The sequence below is a fragment of the Hordeum vulgare genome, chromosome 6H (assembly GCF_904849725.1).
Source record: "Hordeum vulgare subsp. vulgare chromosome 6H, MorexV3_pseudomolecules_assembly, whole genome shotgun sequence".
Classification (NCBI taxonomy): domain Eukaryota; kingdom Viridiplantae; phylum Streptophyta; class Magnoliopsida; order Poales; family Poaceae; genus Hordeum; species Hordeum vulgare.
This window is the reverse complement of record NC_058523.1, coordinates 232,581,456-232,596,992: the sequence shown is the minus strand read 5'-3', so window position 1 is coordinate 232,596,992 and position 15,537 is coordinate 232,581,456. Positions and strand designations below refer to the sequence as shown.

Genomic DNA, 15,537 nt, shown 5'->3' with positions numbered 1-15,537 from the left:
GGGTGGAGTCCGTAAAGAGAGATCTGAAGGACTGAAGTATCACCAAAGAACTAGCCATGGACAGGGGTGCGTGGAAGCTTGCTATCCATGTGCCAGAACCATGAGTTGGTTGCGATATCTTATGGGTTTTCACCTCTAGCCTACCCCAACTTGTTTGGGACTAAAGGCTTTGTTGTTGTTGTATTTAGCATGTATACAACCAACATAATAATCACTATAGAAAGAGACAGCTTACTCTTCATCCTGGCTATGAACCGCAATAGTAGGATATAATGGTCCTTTAATATCTTTTGGAAAGGCTCCAATCAGAGATCCATTTTTTCTGCGAGACGCTACAACTAGTTAGATCACAGCACAGCACAATATTTTAAATAAATTAAACAGGTGACGGACTTGATGCAGAGAATAAGAGATAAATGTATTGTGCATACAGCCTTCAGCATGAGTGCATAAGAGGAAGATATGCCAATTCCTAAAGTTACGGTGGAAGTGCAAATCCAAAACTATCATTTTTTATTATTAGAAGATAAAATGACAAAAGTACCAACCAAATGCATTTATTCATCTTCAGAAGAAAACCGGGAATATTAAGGATGGTAACTGAAAATGCAATGTTACGTAATAATACAAAACCTCATAGAAGAATAATGATCTGCAAATCAAATAAACAAACAGTGTGATCAGCAAAAACTGGACACTTACGTGAAAAAAAGAAGTTGGTCTATGTAGTTAATTCCAGCACCAATTATGTCGCCTGATGTGAATTTGGGACCAAATGACTCACTTTTCCCTGGACCCCGGTAAAGATAGCCATCATCGCCATGGTATCCACAACTTTGAGATTCCCAACTGGAACGAAGAAAGAACAGACAGAATAATGAGCAGGTAATTCTCGTTGAGTAGCAAGTAGCAACCACTAAATAAAATGTTATAGCAGGTCAAATTTCAAGTCAGTTCAAATGAACAGGAGACAGATAGCATAAAAATATATGACGCATTACATAGAAACTGAGATCATAGCAAGCAACACTACAACTAACAGACTGCCAGAAAAAGCCATACCCACCAGGGCAAACAACAGTGGGAAAGTTCATTAGATTCACAAAACCTCTTTTTTAGCATGAACGGTGTAGGAATTGGAACAAATAGTCGCATACAACCACTGAAACTACATGTTATTTGGCTTTCCTCGCCCAGATTGTGCAATTTCAGCTCTCCACACATTATCTCAGACTCAGAAAGGTTATGCAACTAGCACGAATACCACAAAGTAGTACATTTTCACAAGATGAGACACGTTTGGCATTGCTAATTGCTAGCAGAGCACTAAACGCAGGCTAGAGAGACCAAAATAGCAGCAAGAGGCAACAAAAGGTGGCTAACCCAGGTTGGCGCCGCATCTTGAAGCTCTCGGTGGTGAAGCCGATGGAGGTCTGGCCCTTGAGTCCAGCATTCCTGACAGTCATCTCAAAGTAGTAGACAGCTCGGCGCATGGGAGCGGGGCAGTCGGCCTGCACGACTCCGACGTCATGGCCGTGGTGGTTGACGCCGAGGTACTTGACGGACATCTTGTCAATGGACACGACTGCAAAGAGGCCCGAGCTGTTGGCGGTGTTGAGCTCGGATGGCATGGGCTCCGAGTCCAGTGCCGCTGCGGTGGCAACCCATTCCGCCGGGGACCGCCACCGCGACGCCAGGCGCATCGCGTCCACCGTCGTCGTCGTCGTCGTCGTCGCCTCCGCCTCCTGGTGCGCCACCATTCGCCAATCGAAGTTCTGCCAGATAAATCATCAGAACAAGACAGTCTAGACAGGCAGTGAAGAAACAGAGATTTCTAGGCTGCTCTAACAAAAACAAGGATCTCTAGCACGCAAATGAAGAATCGCGGGAAAATCCCCCCCCCCCCCCCCCCCCCCCCCCCCCGGGGGGGGGGCAAGAATTGGAGGAGCTTACCCAGAGGCGGATCGAACCGCGTTAGGATAGCAGGCGGCGGGGAAAGTGATGAACCGGCAGGTCGCGGATGCGGCGGCGGGGTGGGGAAAGGGGTGAGAAGCGTGCCAGGACCGTGCGTCGCGTGGTGTAAAGAGATTTTCTTTTTTAACAACACTCGCACATCCAACGTGTTCGCTTTACACTCATCCAGCCAGAAAAAAGTAACCAATGTCTGCTTGGATGGTTAGAAAAAGAGTGGTATCCCATCCCATAAGAATTTAAATCCTTATAAATCCTTATAATTGTATTTTTTTTAAATTTAATTCATGATTTTTAATGATATGTTTTCAGTGGAAAGAGACGATCCCGTCGATGATGAAACGCTTACAGTGACTTCGTAAATCTCAAGATGATGTGCCGGCTCAGTTTTTCGAAGGTGCTCACAGGAATAAGGTGTGCTTGTAAGGGTGAGTGTATGTGCATGTATATGAACACTTGTGTGTGTATTGTGTTCAAAAAAACAGGCGAAAAATGGCTTAAATTGGCATGTTTGATTATGTAGCCTTCATCCAAGTTTTGACCCGCACGAGCTTTAACGCATTGCTTAGTCAGGCCCTGTGAGGACCCGATTCATAAGTCATAATCACCGAATGCACGTGTTTAGTAATTTCAGAGGTTAATGCTCGCTGAACATGGGTCTTGCATCCATACATATCGTCTTACACAAAATTATGACCATTATGATCAAGTCTTACATAGATAGGGCCATGAAGGCCAAACACCAAACATAACCCACGGCGGAAATCTTGAAAGATAACGTGAACACATGCCATCTGCCTTAACCCTTCGGGCATTTTAACTGGAAAGTGTCATAATTCGCATGTTCGTCACCAATGTACTCTTCACCATATTCCTGCTCTTTCATGTCTGGTCAATAAAATAACTAGTGACAAATCAATGAGTACTTTGAATGTATTCGCAAGAACACATGTTTGGAACAAGGCATAATAATGCATGACATAGCACTGAGTAGGTAAGTTGTAGGAAGCTAATTTTCAGTGCAATGACACGTTCTATAAACTTGTAAAAGCATGCATCATGAGGTTATGAGTATCCGTATGAACAGGTTACACATATCAATATAAACAGAATTTGTAACAACTCTAGTTTAATCATCACATCGAGTCATCCGACTCAACTCATGTATCTCCTTTCCCCCACACGCATACCAAGTTTTGTAATTGATGTAGCCCAAAAGCGATCATCCAACTATCGTTAACCATGGGCATGGCTATTCGAATAGTTTTACACTCTTCAGAGGTTGAGCACTTTGCCCACAAGACTCGAAAAACTTCCGTGTCAAGCCACGACTCGCGGTATCTTTCATACCCGAGGTAAGTATCTGAACAATGTCTTTCCCTTGACAACACTAAAGAAAGAGTCCACTCGTTGGCACACAACACGCATGATGCACATCACAAGTATCATACATGAAGGGACCAACGATGTGCCCGATGTTTGTGAAAACAGTCCATGGTCGTCCTTCCGGCACGACCCCGTATCGAAAATGACCACTTCACTTCCGCCACTAGTAATGCGGGCTCTCTACTAGTATTGATTAAAGTAATCAACAAAAACCCATCTCATACGGGGTATCATGTTGTACATGTAAGGTTGGAGTAACGGTCGCAACCTAAACCAATCTGTTTTCAAAAACAACACACTCACTTGCTTCGATACACCGCTTCTTTATCAAGTGTTATCTAGCTCAACATCTCCCTCGGGCATTAGTGGCACCCGACAGGGTTTTCGAAAAGTCTTTGAAAATTCTTTTGTTTCAACACCATGCATATTCCCCGTTCCACTTGTGTAGTATCTACTAGCATCCTATCTACTTCCCACACACACGACTCTAAGCAGAAATTAGAGTCATGGCAATGCAAGTATCAACGAGGAAAGTAACGGTGGCAACCCATGAAAGCGGTCACCATTTCATCATGATTCGATGCAACAAAGTAAAGTGATATATGCCATGCATAAAATGGGTTTCATGGACATGGTCAAAGGGTTGCTTGCATGGCTCAACAAAGTCTTTGGGGTCTTCAAATCCTGCCGGTCCAACTTCTTCGTCAACAATGCAATCCATCGTGGAAATATAATGGGTAAAAATAAGGCCACGACAAAAATAGGAAAACTACATTACTCCTCAAAATGTCAAACCATTTTTGTAAAATACTAGGGTGAAAACTAAAAATACCAAAAAATAGTTTTTGGAGTATCAAAAATAGTGAAAAGCATTTTAACAATGGTTTTAAGATGCTTTAAACAGGATTTTAAATAAAAACAACACAGAAAACATTTTCCAAATGATGCACAAGTGGGATCATTAAATAGGTTGCATTTTACAAGATTTTAGGAGTCGGAATCACTGGATTTGGATAGATATTTGAACAAGAGGAATTTTTGGCAGAAAAAGGAAAAGAAAAAAGGCACTCTTAGCCACGGGCCAGAATGACCCGCGGATGGGCCAGCCCGGAGCCATTACAGCGTAGGGTGAACCAGTGTGCGCGGCGCCCGCCATCAAACCTGACTCGCGGGTACCGACTCCTAGCAACGGGGAGAGAGGGGCGAAGAGGGGGTGAGGATGACACGCGGGCTCGCTTGTCATCCTTGACCTCACGACCAGAGGGGGCGGGTGTGGGATCACTAGAAGGGATGTCTAGAGGGGGTGAATAGACTACTTGCAAGGATTAAACCCTAGCCTTTTCCCAATTTTAATTGTTGGCAGATTTTAGAAATTCTAACAAGTCTAGTGCATCCTACACATGCTAGTCAACATATATGGCAGCGAAAAGTAAAGACATTACACATGTAAGTAAGGAATAGAGTTTAGGAAGATCAAACGCAAAGATGGACACGATGATTTTTGGCGTGGTTCTGATAGGTGGTGTTATCATAAGTCCAAGTTGATGGAGACTTCAACCCATGGAGGGTAACGGTCGTGCAAGCCCATGAAGGGGGTTCAACCCACGGAGGGTCCACGAAGAAGCAACCTCGTCTATTCCATCATGGCTTACGTCCACGAAAGACTAGCCTCACTCGGGGTAGATCTTCAAAAAGTAGGCGATCTCCTTGTGTGTACAAACTTCTTGGTTCAACTACATAACAAGAAGTAGGAGGATCCCAAGCGACAACTAACCAATCTAGGAGGCACCACCCTCCAAGAGGTAATAGATGCGGTAGAACGATGAACTCCTTGCTCTTCTTATTCAAAAGATAGTTTCCTCAACACTCAATCACTCTCTCATAAATTTGGCATGGGTAGAAGAGATTGATTGGGTGGAAAACAACTTGGGGAGGCTAGAGATCAAGTTTCAAATGGATGGATTGGAATATATTGATCTCAACACATGATTAGGTGGCTCTCTCTGAAAAAAATGGATATGGCAAGTGTATGTGTGTTCTCAGTGCTTCCTCTGCGAATGAGAGGTGGTGGAGGGGTATATATAGGCATCTCCAAAAATCCAACTATTACATTATTGCCCAACTCAGTGAAACCGAAGTGAAACTCGGTGGCACCGATTTGCACAAAATGTGGCAACTTTCGAGTTCTTGGTGAGACCAGTATAGGAATCTCGGTGGTACCAATATGGTGACCTAGGGTAGTTTCCAAATCTCGGTGAGACCGATTCCAAGACTTGGTATTTCTGATTCTTGAAAACGGCGTACCAGAAACTTGGTCACTGGTTTTCGGTGGCACGGAATGGAATGTTTGTGGTACCGAGACTCTAGGGTTTGCAAAGATTTTGTCTCGTGGGAAATCGGTAGGGCTGAATGGAAAATCTTGGTGGCATCGATTTTGATGTTTAGGCTTTGGAGAGAGAACTTTTGTGGAAGAATGGCTGAGTATTTTTGGTGGCTATCTCTAAGCACTTGAGAAACCAATTCATCATGAATACCTCACCCCCTTTTAATAGTATTGGTTTTGGTATGGACTCAAATGTGATTTATCACAAATATTAAATGTAGAGTCTTGTAGCTTGAAGCTTGGCCAATCCTATTCCTTTCCTTCCTTGGGGCTTCTCCGCACAATCCTTATCCAATCATCTCTGTGGACTATACCTGAAATATACTAGGTAAAAGTGTTAGTCCAAGAGACAATGTATGTGTTGGGGAACGTTGCATGGAAAAAAATCCTACGCTCACCAAGATCAATCTAGGAGATGAACATCTACGACATGAGAGATTGCATCTACATACCCTTGTAGATCGCTAAGCGGAAGCGTTAAGGAACGTGGTTAATGTAGTCGAACGTCTTCGAGATACAATCACGATCTGTCCCGCGAACTCCCGATCAAGCGTCGAACGGATGGCACATCCGTGTTCAACACACGTACAGCTTGAGGACGCCTTCATCTCCTCGATCCAGCAAGCGATAGTGAAGTAGTAGCTCAAGTCCTCCGACAGTACAACGGTGTGGTGAGGTGGTCGTGGTGAAAACTCAGCAGGGCTTCGCCATGCGATAATGAAAGGAGAAGAACTACGAGGGAGAGGAGGAGCAGCGCCGTAGCACGTTGTGGTGTGGCTGACCTATCTCTCCCTCTCCATATATAGGGGGAAGGGAGGAGGGGACGACTCCCTAGGGTTTCCCCTAGGGGCTGACAGCCAAGGGATGCGGCTAGGGCTTGGGGTGGCCCCTCCCCAAGGCGCCTTGCCCCCCAAGTTAGGGTGGCCAGCGGCCCTAGGGGGTGTAGCCACCTCCTAGACATGGTAGTCTGAGGTTGGGGTGGCGCCCAGCCCCTTGTGAGCTGGTGTGACTCCTCTCCTTGGCCCATGAGGCCCCCAACACTTGACGAGCTCCCTGAAACCCCTTCCGGTACTCCGTCGATTCCCCTACATGCCCCAGAACACTTGCGGACTCTGATGCCCTCCATCCTATATATCAATCTTCACCTCGGACCATTCCGGAGTTCCTCGTCATGTCCAGGATCTCATTCGGGACTCCGAACAACCATCAGTCACCAACATGATAACTCGACTATACTTATATCGTCACCAAACGTTAAGTGTGTAGACCGTGTGGGTTCGAGAACTATGTAGACATGACCGAGACACCTCCATGGCCAATAACCAATAGCGGGACCTTGATGTCCATATTGGTTCCTACATATTCTACAAAGATCTTTATCGGTCGATCCTCAGTGTCAAGGATTGAGTTAATCTCGTTTGTAGTTCCCTTTGGTCATCGGTACGTTACTTGCCCGATATTCGATCGCCGACATCTCCATACCTAGTTCAATCTCGTTATCAACAAGTCTCCTTACTCTTTCCGTAATACAAGATCTCGTGGCTAACTCCTTAGTCACATTTCTTGCAAGCTCATTATGATGGTGTATTACCGAGTGGGCCCTGAGATACATGTTCATCACACGGAGTAACAAATCCCAGTCTTGATCCATGCCAACTCAACAAACACCCTTGGAGATACATGTAGAGCATCTTTATAGTCACCCAGTTACATTGCGACATTTGATACACACAAGGTACTCCTACGGTGTCAGTGAGTTGTGTGATCTCATAGTCATAGGAACAGATACTTGACATGCAGAAAACAATAGCAATAAACTGACATGATCATATGCTACGTTCATAGTTTGGGTCTTGTCCATCACATCATTCTCCTAATACTGTGATCCCGTTATCAAATGACAACTCATGTCTATGGTTAGGAATCCTTGACCATCTTTGATCAACGAGCTAGTCCAATAGAGGCTCATTAGGGACAAAGTGTTGTCTATGTAACCACACATGTATTTGAGTTTCCAATCAATACAGTTCCAACATGGATAATAAACGATTATCATGAACAAGGATATATAATAATAACCACTTTATTATTGCCTCTAGGGCATATTTCCAACTGTCTCCCACTTGCACTAGAGTTAATAATCTAGCTCACATCACTATGTGATTTAGATTGTAATGCATCTAACACCCATACACTTCTCATGTTGATCATGTTTCGCTCGTAGAATAGGCTTAGTCAACGGGTCTGTGGCATTCAGATCTGCGTGCACTTTGCAAATATCTATGTCCTCCTCCTTATTGTAATCGCGGATGGAACTGAAGCGTCGCTTTATGTGTCTGGTCCTCTTGTGAAACCTTGGTTCCTTGGTCAGAGCAATGGCACGAGTATTTTCACACAACAGAGTCATTGGGTCTAGTGCACTAGGCACAACTCCAAGATCTGTATGAACTACTTCATCCATACACCTTCCTTAACCACCTACGAGGCAGTTATGTATTCCGCTTCGCATGTAGAATCAGCTACCACACTTTGCTTGGAACTTCACCAGCTTACCGGTCCCCTATTGAGAATATATATGTATCCGGTTTAATGCTTAGAGTCATCCGGATCAGTGCCAAAGCTTGCATCGATGTAACCCTTTACTATGAGCTCTTGATCACCACCATAAAAGCGAAACATTTCCTTAGTCCTTTTCAGGTACTTAAGGATATTCTTGACCGTTTTCCAGTGTTCCACTCCTGGATCACTTTGAAAACTTCCGGCCATAATGGCAAGGCTGACATCTGGTTTAGTGCACAACATTGCATACATGATAGAGCCTATGGCAGAAGCATATGGGGCGACACTCATCTTTTCTCTATCTTCTGTAGTCACTTGCCATTGATTCTTACTCAACTTTTGAAATACAGGCAAGAACCCTTTCTTGGACTGATCCATTTTGAACTTCTTCAAAACTTTGTCAAGGTATGTGATGTGTGGAATTCCTATTAAGCGTCTCGATCTATCTCTATAGATCTTCATGCCTAATATGAAAGTAGATTCTCCTAGGTCCTGCATTGAAAATCTCTTATTCAAATATTCCTTTATGCTTCCCAAAAATTCTATATTGTTTCCAATCAGCAATATGTCATCCACATATAATATTAGAAACGCTATAGAGCTCCCACCCACTTTCTTGTAAATATAAACTTCTCCATAAATGTGTATAAACCCAAACGCTTTGATCACCTCATCAAAGCGTTGATTCCAACTCCGAGATGCTTGCACCAGTCCATAAATGGATCGATGGAGCTTGCACACTTTGTCAACATTCTCTGAATCGACAAAACCTTCTGGTTGCATCATATACAATGTTTCCTTAAGGAAACCGTTAAGAACGCTATTTTGACATCCATCAGCCAAATTTCATAATCGAGAAATGCAGTTATTGCTAACATGATTCTGGCAGACTTAAGCGTCGCTACGAGTGAGAAAGTCTCATCGCAGTCAACTCCTTGAACTTGTGAAAAACCTTTTGCCACAATTCGAGCTTTATAGATAGTGACATTACTGTCCGCGTCCGTCTTCTTCATAAAGATCCATTTATTCTGAATGGCCTTTCGCCCTTCACGTAATACTTCCAAAGTACATACTTTGTTCATACATGGATCCTATCTCGGATTTCATGGCCTCTAACATTTGTTGGAATACGGGCCCACCATCATTTCTCCATAGCTCGTAGGTTCATCGTTGTCCAACAACATGTCCTCTAAGAGAGGGTTACCGTACCACTCAGGAGTAGTGTGTGTCCTTGTCGACCTACGAGGTTCAATAGTAACTTGATCTGGAGCTCCATGATCATCATCATTAGCTTCCTCTTCAAATGATGTGGGCTCCAAAAAATATCATTTTGTGTTGCACCACTCTCTGGTTGAAGTAAAGGTTCAACAACCTCATCAAGTTATATCTTCCTCTCACTCAATTCTTTCGAGAGAAACCCTTTCTCGAGAAATGATCGGTTTTTAGCGACAAACACTTTGCCTTTGGATCTAAGGTAGAAGGTATACCCAACCGTACCTTTTGGGTATCCTATGAAGACACGTTTCTCCGCTTTGGGTTTGAGCTTTTCTGGTTGAAGCTTTTTGACATAAGCATCGCATCCCCAAACTTTTAGAAATGACAATTTTGGTTTCTTGCCAAACCACAGTTCATATGACATTGTCTCAACAGATTTAGATGGTGTCCTATTTAAAGTGAATGCAATTGTCTCTAACACATAACCCCAACAAGATAGTGGCAAATCGGCAAGAGACATCATAGAACGCACCATATACAATAAGGTTTGATTACGACGTTCGGACACACCATTTCGATGTGGTGTTCCAGGTGGCGTCAATTGTGAAACAATTCCACATTGTCTTAGTTGATTTCCAAACTCATAACTCACATATTCTCCTCCTCGATCAGATCGTAGGAATTTAATCTTCTTGTTACGCTGATTCTAAACTTCACTCTACAATTGCTTGAACTTTTCAAACGTTTGAGACTTGTGTTACATTAAGTAAATATACTCGTATCTACTTAAGTCATTGGTGAAGGTGAGAAAGTAACGATTCCACCGCGCGACTCAATGCTCATCGGACCGCAGACATCATTATGCATGATTTACAATAAGTCACTTGCCCATTCCATTGTTTCGGAGAACGGGGTCTTTCTCATCTTGCCCATGAGGCATGGTTCACATGTGTCAAGTGATTCAAAATCAAATGACTCTAAAAGTCCATCAACATGGAGTTTCTTCATGCGTTTTACACCAATATGACTTAAGTGGCAGTGCCACAAGAAAGTGATACTATCATTATCAATTATACATCTCGTGGCATCGATGTTATGAACATGTGTATCATCACTATCAAGATCCAATAAGAATAAACCCCTCACATTGGGTGCATGACCATAAAAGATATTACTCATATAAACAGAACAACCATTATTCTATGATTTAAATTAGTAACCGTCTCACATCAAACAAGATACATATATAATGTTCATGCTCAACGCAGGCACTAAATAAAAATTATTCAGGTTCATCACTAATCCCGATGGTAATGGAAGAGCGAGTGTGCCAACGACAATCACATCAACCTTGGAACCATTTCCCACGCGCATCGCCACTTCGTCCTTCGCCAGCCTCCGTCTATTATGTAGTTCGTGCTTTGAGTTGCAAATGTGAGCAACCGAACCGGTATCAAATACCCAGGCATTACAACGAGATTTGGTAAGGTACACATCAATAACATGTATATCATATATACCTTGTTTGGTGTTGGCCGCCTTCTTGCCGGCCAGATACTTGGGATAGTTCGCTTCCAGTTGCAAGTTTTCTTTAAATGAAAGCACTTAGTTTATGGCTTGGGTCCAGCCTTGAGTTTGTTCATGGGAGGAGCAACTTCTTTGCCACTCTTCTTGGAGTTACCCTTCTTGCCCTTGCCATTCTTCTTGAAACTAGTGGTTTTATTGACCATCAACACTTGATGCTCCTTTTGGATTTCTAACTCAGGGACTTTCAACATTGCAAACAGCTCAACAACTGATTTGTTCATCCCTTGCATGTTATAGTTCAATACAAAGCTTTTGTAGCTAGGTGGCAGTAATCGAAGGACTCTCTCAATGATCCCATCTGGCACGAGAGAAATTCACAACTCATCTAGATGGTTGGAATGCCTAGACATTTTGAGTATGTGCTCACTGACAGACCCGTTCTCCTCCATCTTGCAAGCATAGAACTTATCGAAGGTCTCATACCTCTCGATCTGGGCATTCTTTTAAAAAATAAACTTCAACTCCTCGAACATCTCGTATGCTCCATGACATTCAAAACGTCTTTGAAGTCCCGGTTCTAAGCCATAGAACACAACACGCTGAACTATTGAGTAGTCATCAGAATGCGCCCGCCGGGCGTTCACAACGTCTGCAGACGACTCTGGAGGGGTGCCGCACTAATCGGTGAATCAAGGACATAAGACTTTTGGGGAACCGGGAGGACAATCCTCAAATTACAGGCCTAGTCTACAAAGTTACTTCCATCATCTTTCAGCTTGGCTTTCTCTAGGAAAGAATTGAAATTCAGAGGTGCTACTGCGCGAGCCATTGATCTACAACATAATTTTGCAAGGATTACTTAGACTATTGTTCAAGATAATGAGTTTAGTTAATCATATTACTTAAAACTCCCACTCAAATTGACATGCCTCCGGTCATCCGAGTGCCACATGATCCAGATTCACCAACCCAAGTCCGATCATCACGTGAGATGAGGTGGTTTCAATGGTGTACATATCCATGTTAATCATATCTACTATATGACTCATGTTTGGCCTTTAGGTCTCTTGTGTTCCGAGGCCATGTCTATACATGATAGGCTCGTCAAGTTTAACCCCGAGTGTTCCGCATGTGCAAAACTAGCTTGCACCTATTGTATGCGAACGTACACTACAAGAATCTACTTCTTTGTTGTCTGCCATAGTGGACGGCAAAGGACTACTCCACGGACGACAAAGATCTTTGCCGCCCGCCGGTCGAGGGGAAATTTCTGGCATGGAAAGTCATGGTGAAGGCTTTCTTTGCCGTCTGCCAGCTGGTAGCGGACAACAAAGATCTTTGTCATCGGTTTGCCTATGCCCGCAGACGGCAAAGGTGCTAGACAGCAGTAGACTGAAATCTGCTTTGTTAGGTGGCTAACGGAGTCTCTACCGGCTGCCAGCTGGTGGCACCCCTTGCTGTATGTGAACTGTTGTCATCACTAGCTCCGCAAGCCGACACGTGTCGTGTCCTTTGCCATCTACCTCGGGTGCCCCTTTGTCGTCTGCCTGGGGTGCCCCTTTGTCGTGTCCCCTGCTCTAGCTGACGAAAAAGTGACCATATAGGTCAGACCCGCTGCTCCCAGGTTTCAAAGGTAGCCGCCACGTGGCACCTTTGCCATCACCTGCCAGACGACAAAATGCCTCTATTGCCACTTTTTGTTCGTTCTCAGTTATTTCCGTGCATTTTCAGAATACTTGTCTGATATATATAATTTAAAACATCATATGTAGTTTCAAACATCATATAAGAAGCATAGGCCATGTATCGAACATCATCATGAAAATATTGAGCAAGACAACAAATATTTTCACATAGTTCATCCATATATACACATAGTTTCAAACATCACACTGTTCATTCATACGAATCGAAACAAAGAGAAAACAGTAGCAACCCATCAATGCCAGCTTCCATGAAGTGAATCAAATGTGCAAAATGAGAATAAGAAAGTTAGAAGGAGAAGAAGAAGAAGAAGACTAGAAGAAGAAGAAGAAGAAAGAGAAGGAAAATAATAAGAGGAAAGAAAGAAGAAGCTCATTCTTCTTCTTATATTCTTTTTTTCCTCGTTCCTCTTCTATTCTTTCTTTTTCTTTTCATGCCATTTTTTTAACTTATTATGTCACTTTGGAGGAAAATAAGCTTATATGACATTTATGAGGTGACCAAGGTTATTATGCCATTTTTGACCTAACTAAGCTAATTATGTCATTTTATAGGAAAACAAGCTAAGTATATGACATTTATGAGCTAACCAAGGTTATTATGCCATTTCTGACCTAACTAAGCTAATTATGTCATTTTGGAGGAAAATAAGCTAAGTATATGACATTTATGAGCTAACAAGGTTCTTATGCCATTTCTGACATAACTAAGCTAGTTATGTCATTTTGGAGGAAGATAAGTGAAGTATATGACATTTATGAGCTGGCCAAGGTTCTTATGTCATTTCTGACCTAACTAAGCTCATTATGTCATAAATGAATTACATAGGCTAATTATGTCATTTTGGAGGAAAATTAGCTAAGAAGAAGAAGAAAAAGAAGGACAAGAAGAAGGAGGAGGAGGAGGATAAGAAGAAGAAGGAGGAGAAGAAGAAGGAGAAGAAGACGAAGAAGAAGAAGGAGAAGAAGAATAAGAAGGAAAAGAAGAAGGAGAAGAATAAGAAGGAGAAGGAGAATAATAAGAAGGAGAAGGAGAATAATAAGAAGGACAATGAGAAGAAGAAGAAGGAGAAGGAGGAGGAGGAGGAGGAGGAGGGGAAGAAGAAGAAAGAGGAGGAGGAGGAGGAGGAGGAGGAGGAGAAGAAGGAGAAGGAGAAGAAGAAGAAGAAGAAGAAGCAGAAGAAGAAGAAGAAGAAGAAGAAGAAGAAGAAGAAGAAGAAGAAGAAGAGGAAGAAGAAGAAGAAGATGATGATGATTATGATGATGATGAAGAAGAAGAAGAAGAAGAAGAAGAAGAATAAGAAAATGATGATGATGATGATGATGATGATGAGGAGGAGGAGGAGGAAAATAAGCTAAGTATATGACATTTATAAGCTAACCAAGGTTATTGTGCCATTCTTGACCTAACTAAGCTAATTATGTGATAAATGAACTAAATAAGCTAATTATGTCATTTTGGAGGATAATTAGCTAAGTATGTCTTTATTGGGGAAAATAAGATAAGTATGTGGCATAATAGGGCTCATTAGCATGTACGAAGCTAAGTATGCATTTGTTAAGCAGAACACTAGGGAAAACTTACCAGCGTCCTCATCACGGATGTGAATCACCGGGGGTTGCTCGGGGAGGTTTCACCTGGAGAAGGGTTGTGCAATGCGGCTCGAGAGTTATTGTGCAACAAAGATCATTTGCAATGTCTCGTTAGCATGATGACACTCAAATGTTAATACTAGTAAGTAATGACCATTCAAATGAAACTCACTGTTCCAACCGCAGAAATGACTCGCATCGGCGGAGGGGTCTGACTGGTCTTGTCGCACATGGACTGCTCATTAGGTTTTGACGAGACAGTCATATGAGTTAGTAATGAAACGAACGTTACATGAGTGATTTGGCTAATATGAAGAAGAAACTTACGACAAGGAGATCGTACATAGCCCGGTGAAACGCCTCATTCCGTGCCCTCTCCTCCTCCAACAACTGAGCCGTCTTCTCCTCCGCTGCCACCCGGTCCCTCTCATGCAGAAGCTCCTGAACAACAACGTTGGTTGTCGCTCTTTCTCCCTGAAGAGCAGCCTGCAACACCACTCCTCGTTAGCATTGTAATCATCGATGGCCACACACACAATGTAATGTAGGAAAGTTTTTTGAGTCCGTATAACTAACCTCGATGGCGAGATCGACTGGCCATCGATGAGGCCTTATCTGAGGACAGGAGCTCATTTGGCACGCCTTGATCTATGGGAGAGTGAGAGGACAATGTATGAGCCCATCTCCAATGGCTATCGATCCATGGGACCTCCTGCCGCGAGATATCATCACCAGCTCTGGATCCAAAGGTTCCTCGCTCGGGTTAAAGTCCTCCCGTTTCCTCGCCTTCCCCACCTCCTTGTATCTCACGAGATTGTTGTGGGAGGAGATGTTGTTGAACTTCTATGTATGATCAAGGTCAGACTCAGAAAATGCCTTGGCCTTCTTGTAGGAGGTAGTATGGGCCATGGCTTAGAGGTTGTACACCTCTTGCACCTTCGTGTTATTGTGATGCTACTAAAAGAGAGGAACAAAGTATTAGTAAAGGCTCAAGCTAGCATGAAGAATGAATTGCATGAATCATGAAGCAAACCACATACCCAGTTTTGCCCGAACTAATATAAGTTGGCGTTGCCTTGATGGTGTGGCCACCAATCATTTGGGTATGTCGCTCCTTCGCATTGTCGTGGACGGATCACCATTGGCATGTCCGCCACTCATCCACCAACGCCTCCTAGCAATACATCTTATCTGCACACC

General features: G+C 43.2%; 1 protein-coding gene across 1 annotated transcript in view; it reads right to left on the bottom strand.

The window, feature by feature from the left end:
* LOC123401163 (ran-binding protein M homolog) overlaps positions 1–1,968 on the bottom strand; it is a 32,417-nt gene extending 30,449 nt beyond the window's left edge. The window contains exons 1-4 of the mRNA XM_045094893.1: positions 1,954–1,968; positions 1,384–1,775; positions 703–849; positions 236–322 (exon numbers count right to left, since the gene is read on the bottom strand). Coding sequence (XP_044950828.1) covers positions 236–322; positions 703–849; positions 1,384–1,760 — 611 coding nt within the window. The 5' untranslated portion in view covers positions 1,761–1,775; positions 1,954–1,968. The remainder of the gene's footprint in view (positions 1–235; positions 323–702; positions 850–1,383; positions 1,776–1,953) is intronic.
* Between the last annotated feature and the right edge of the window lie 13,569 nt (positions 1,969–15,537).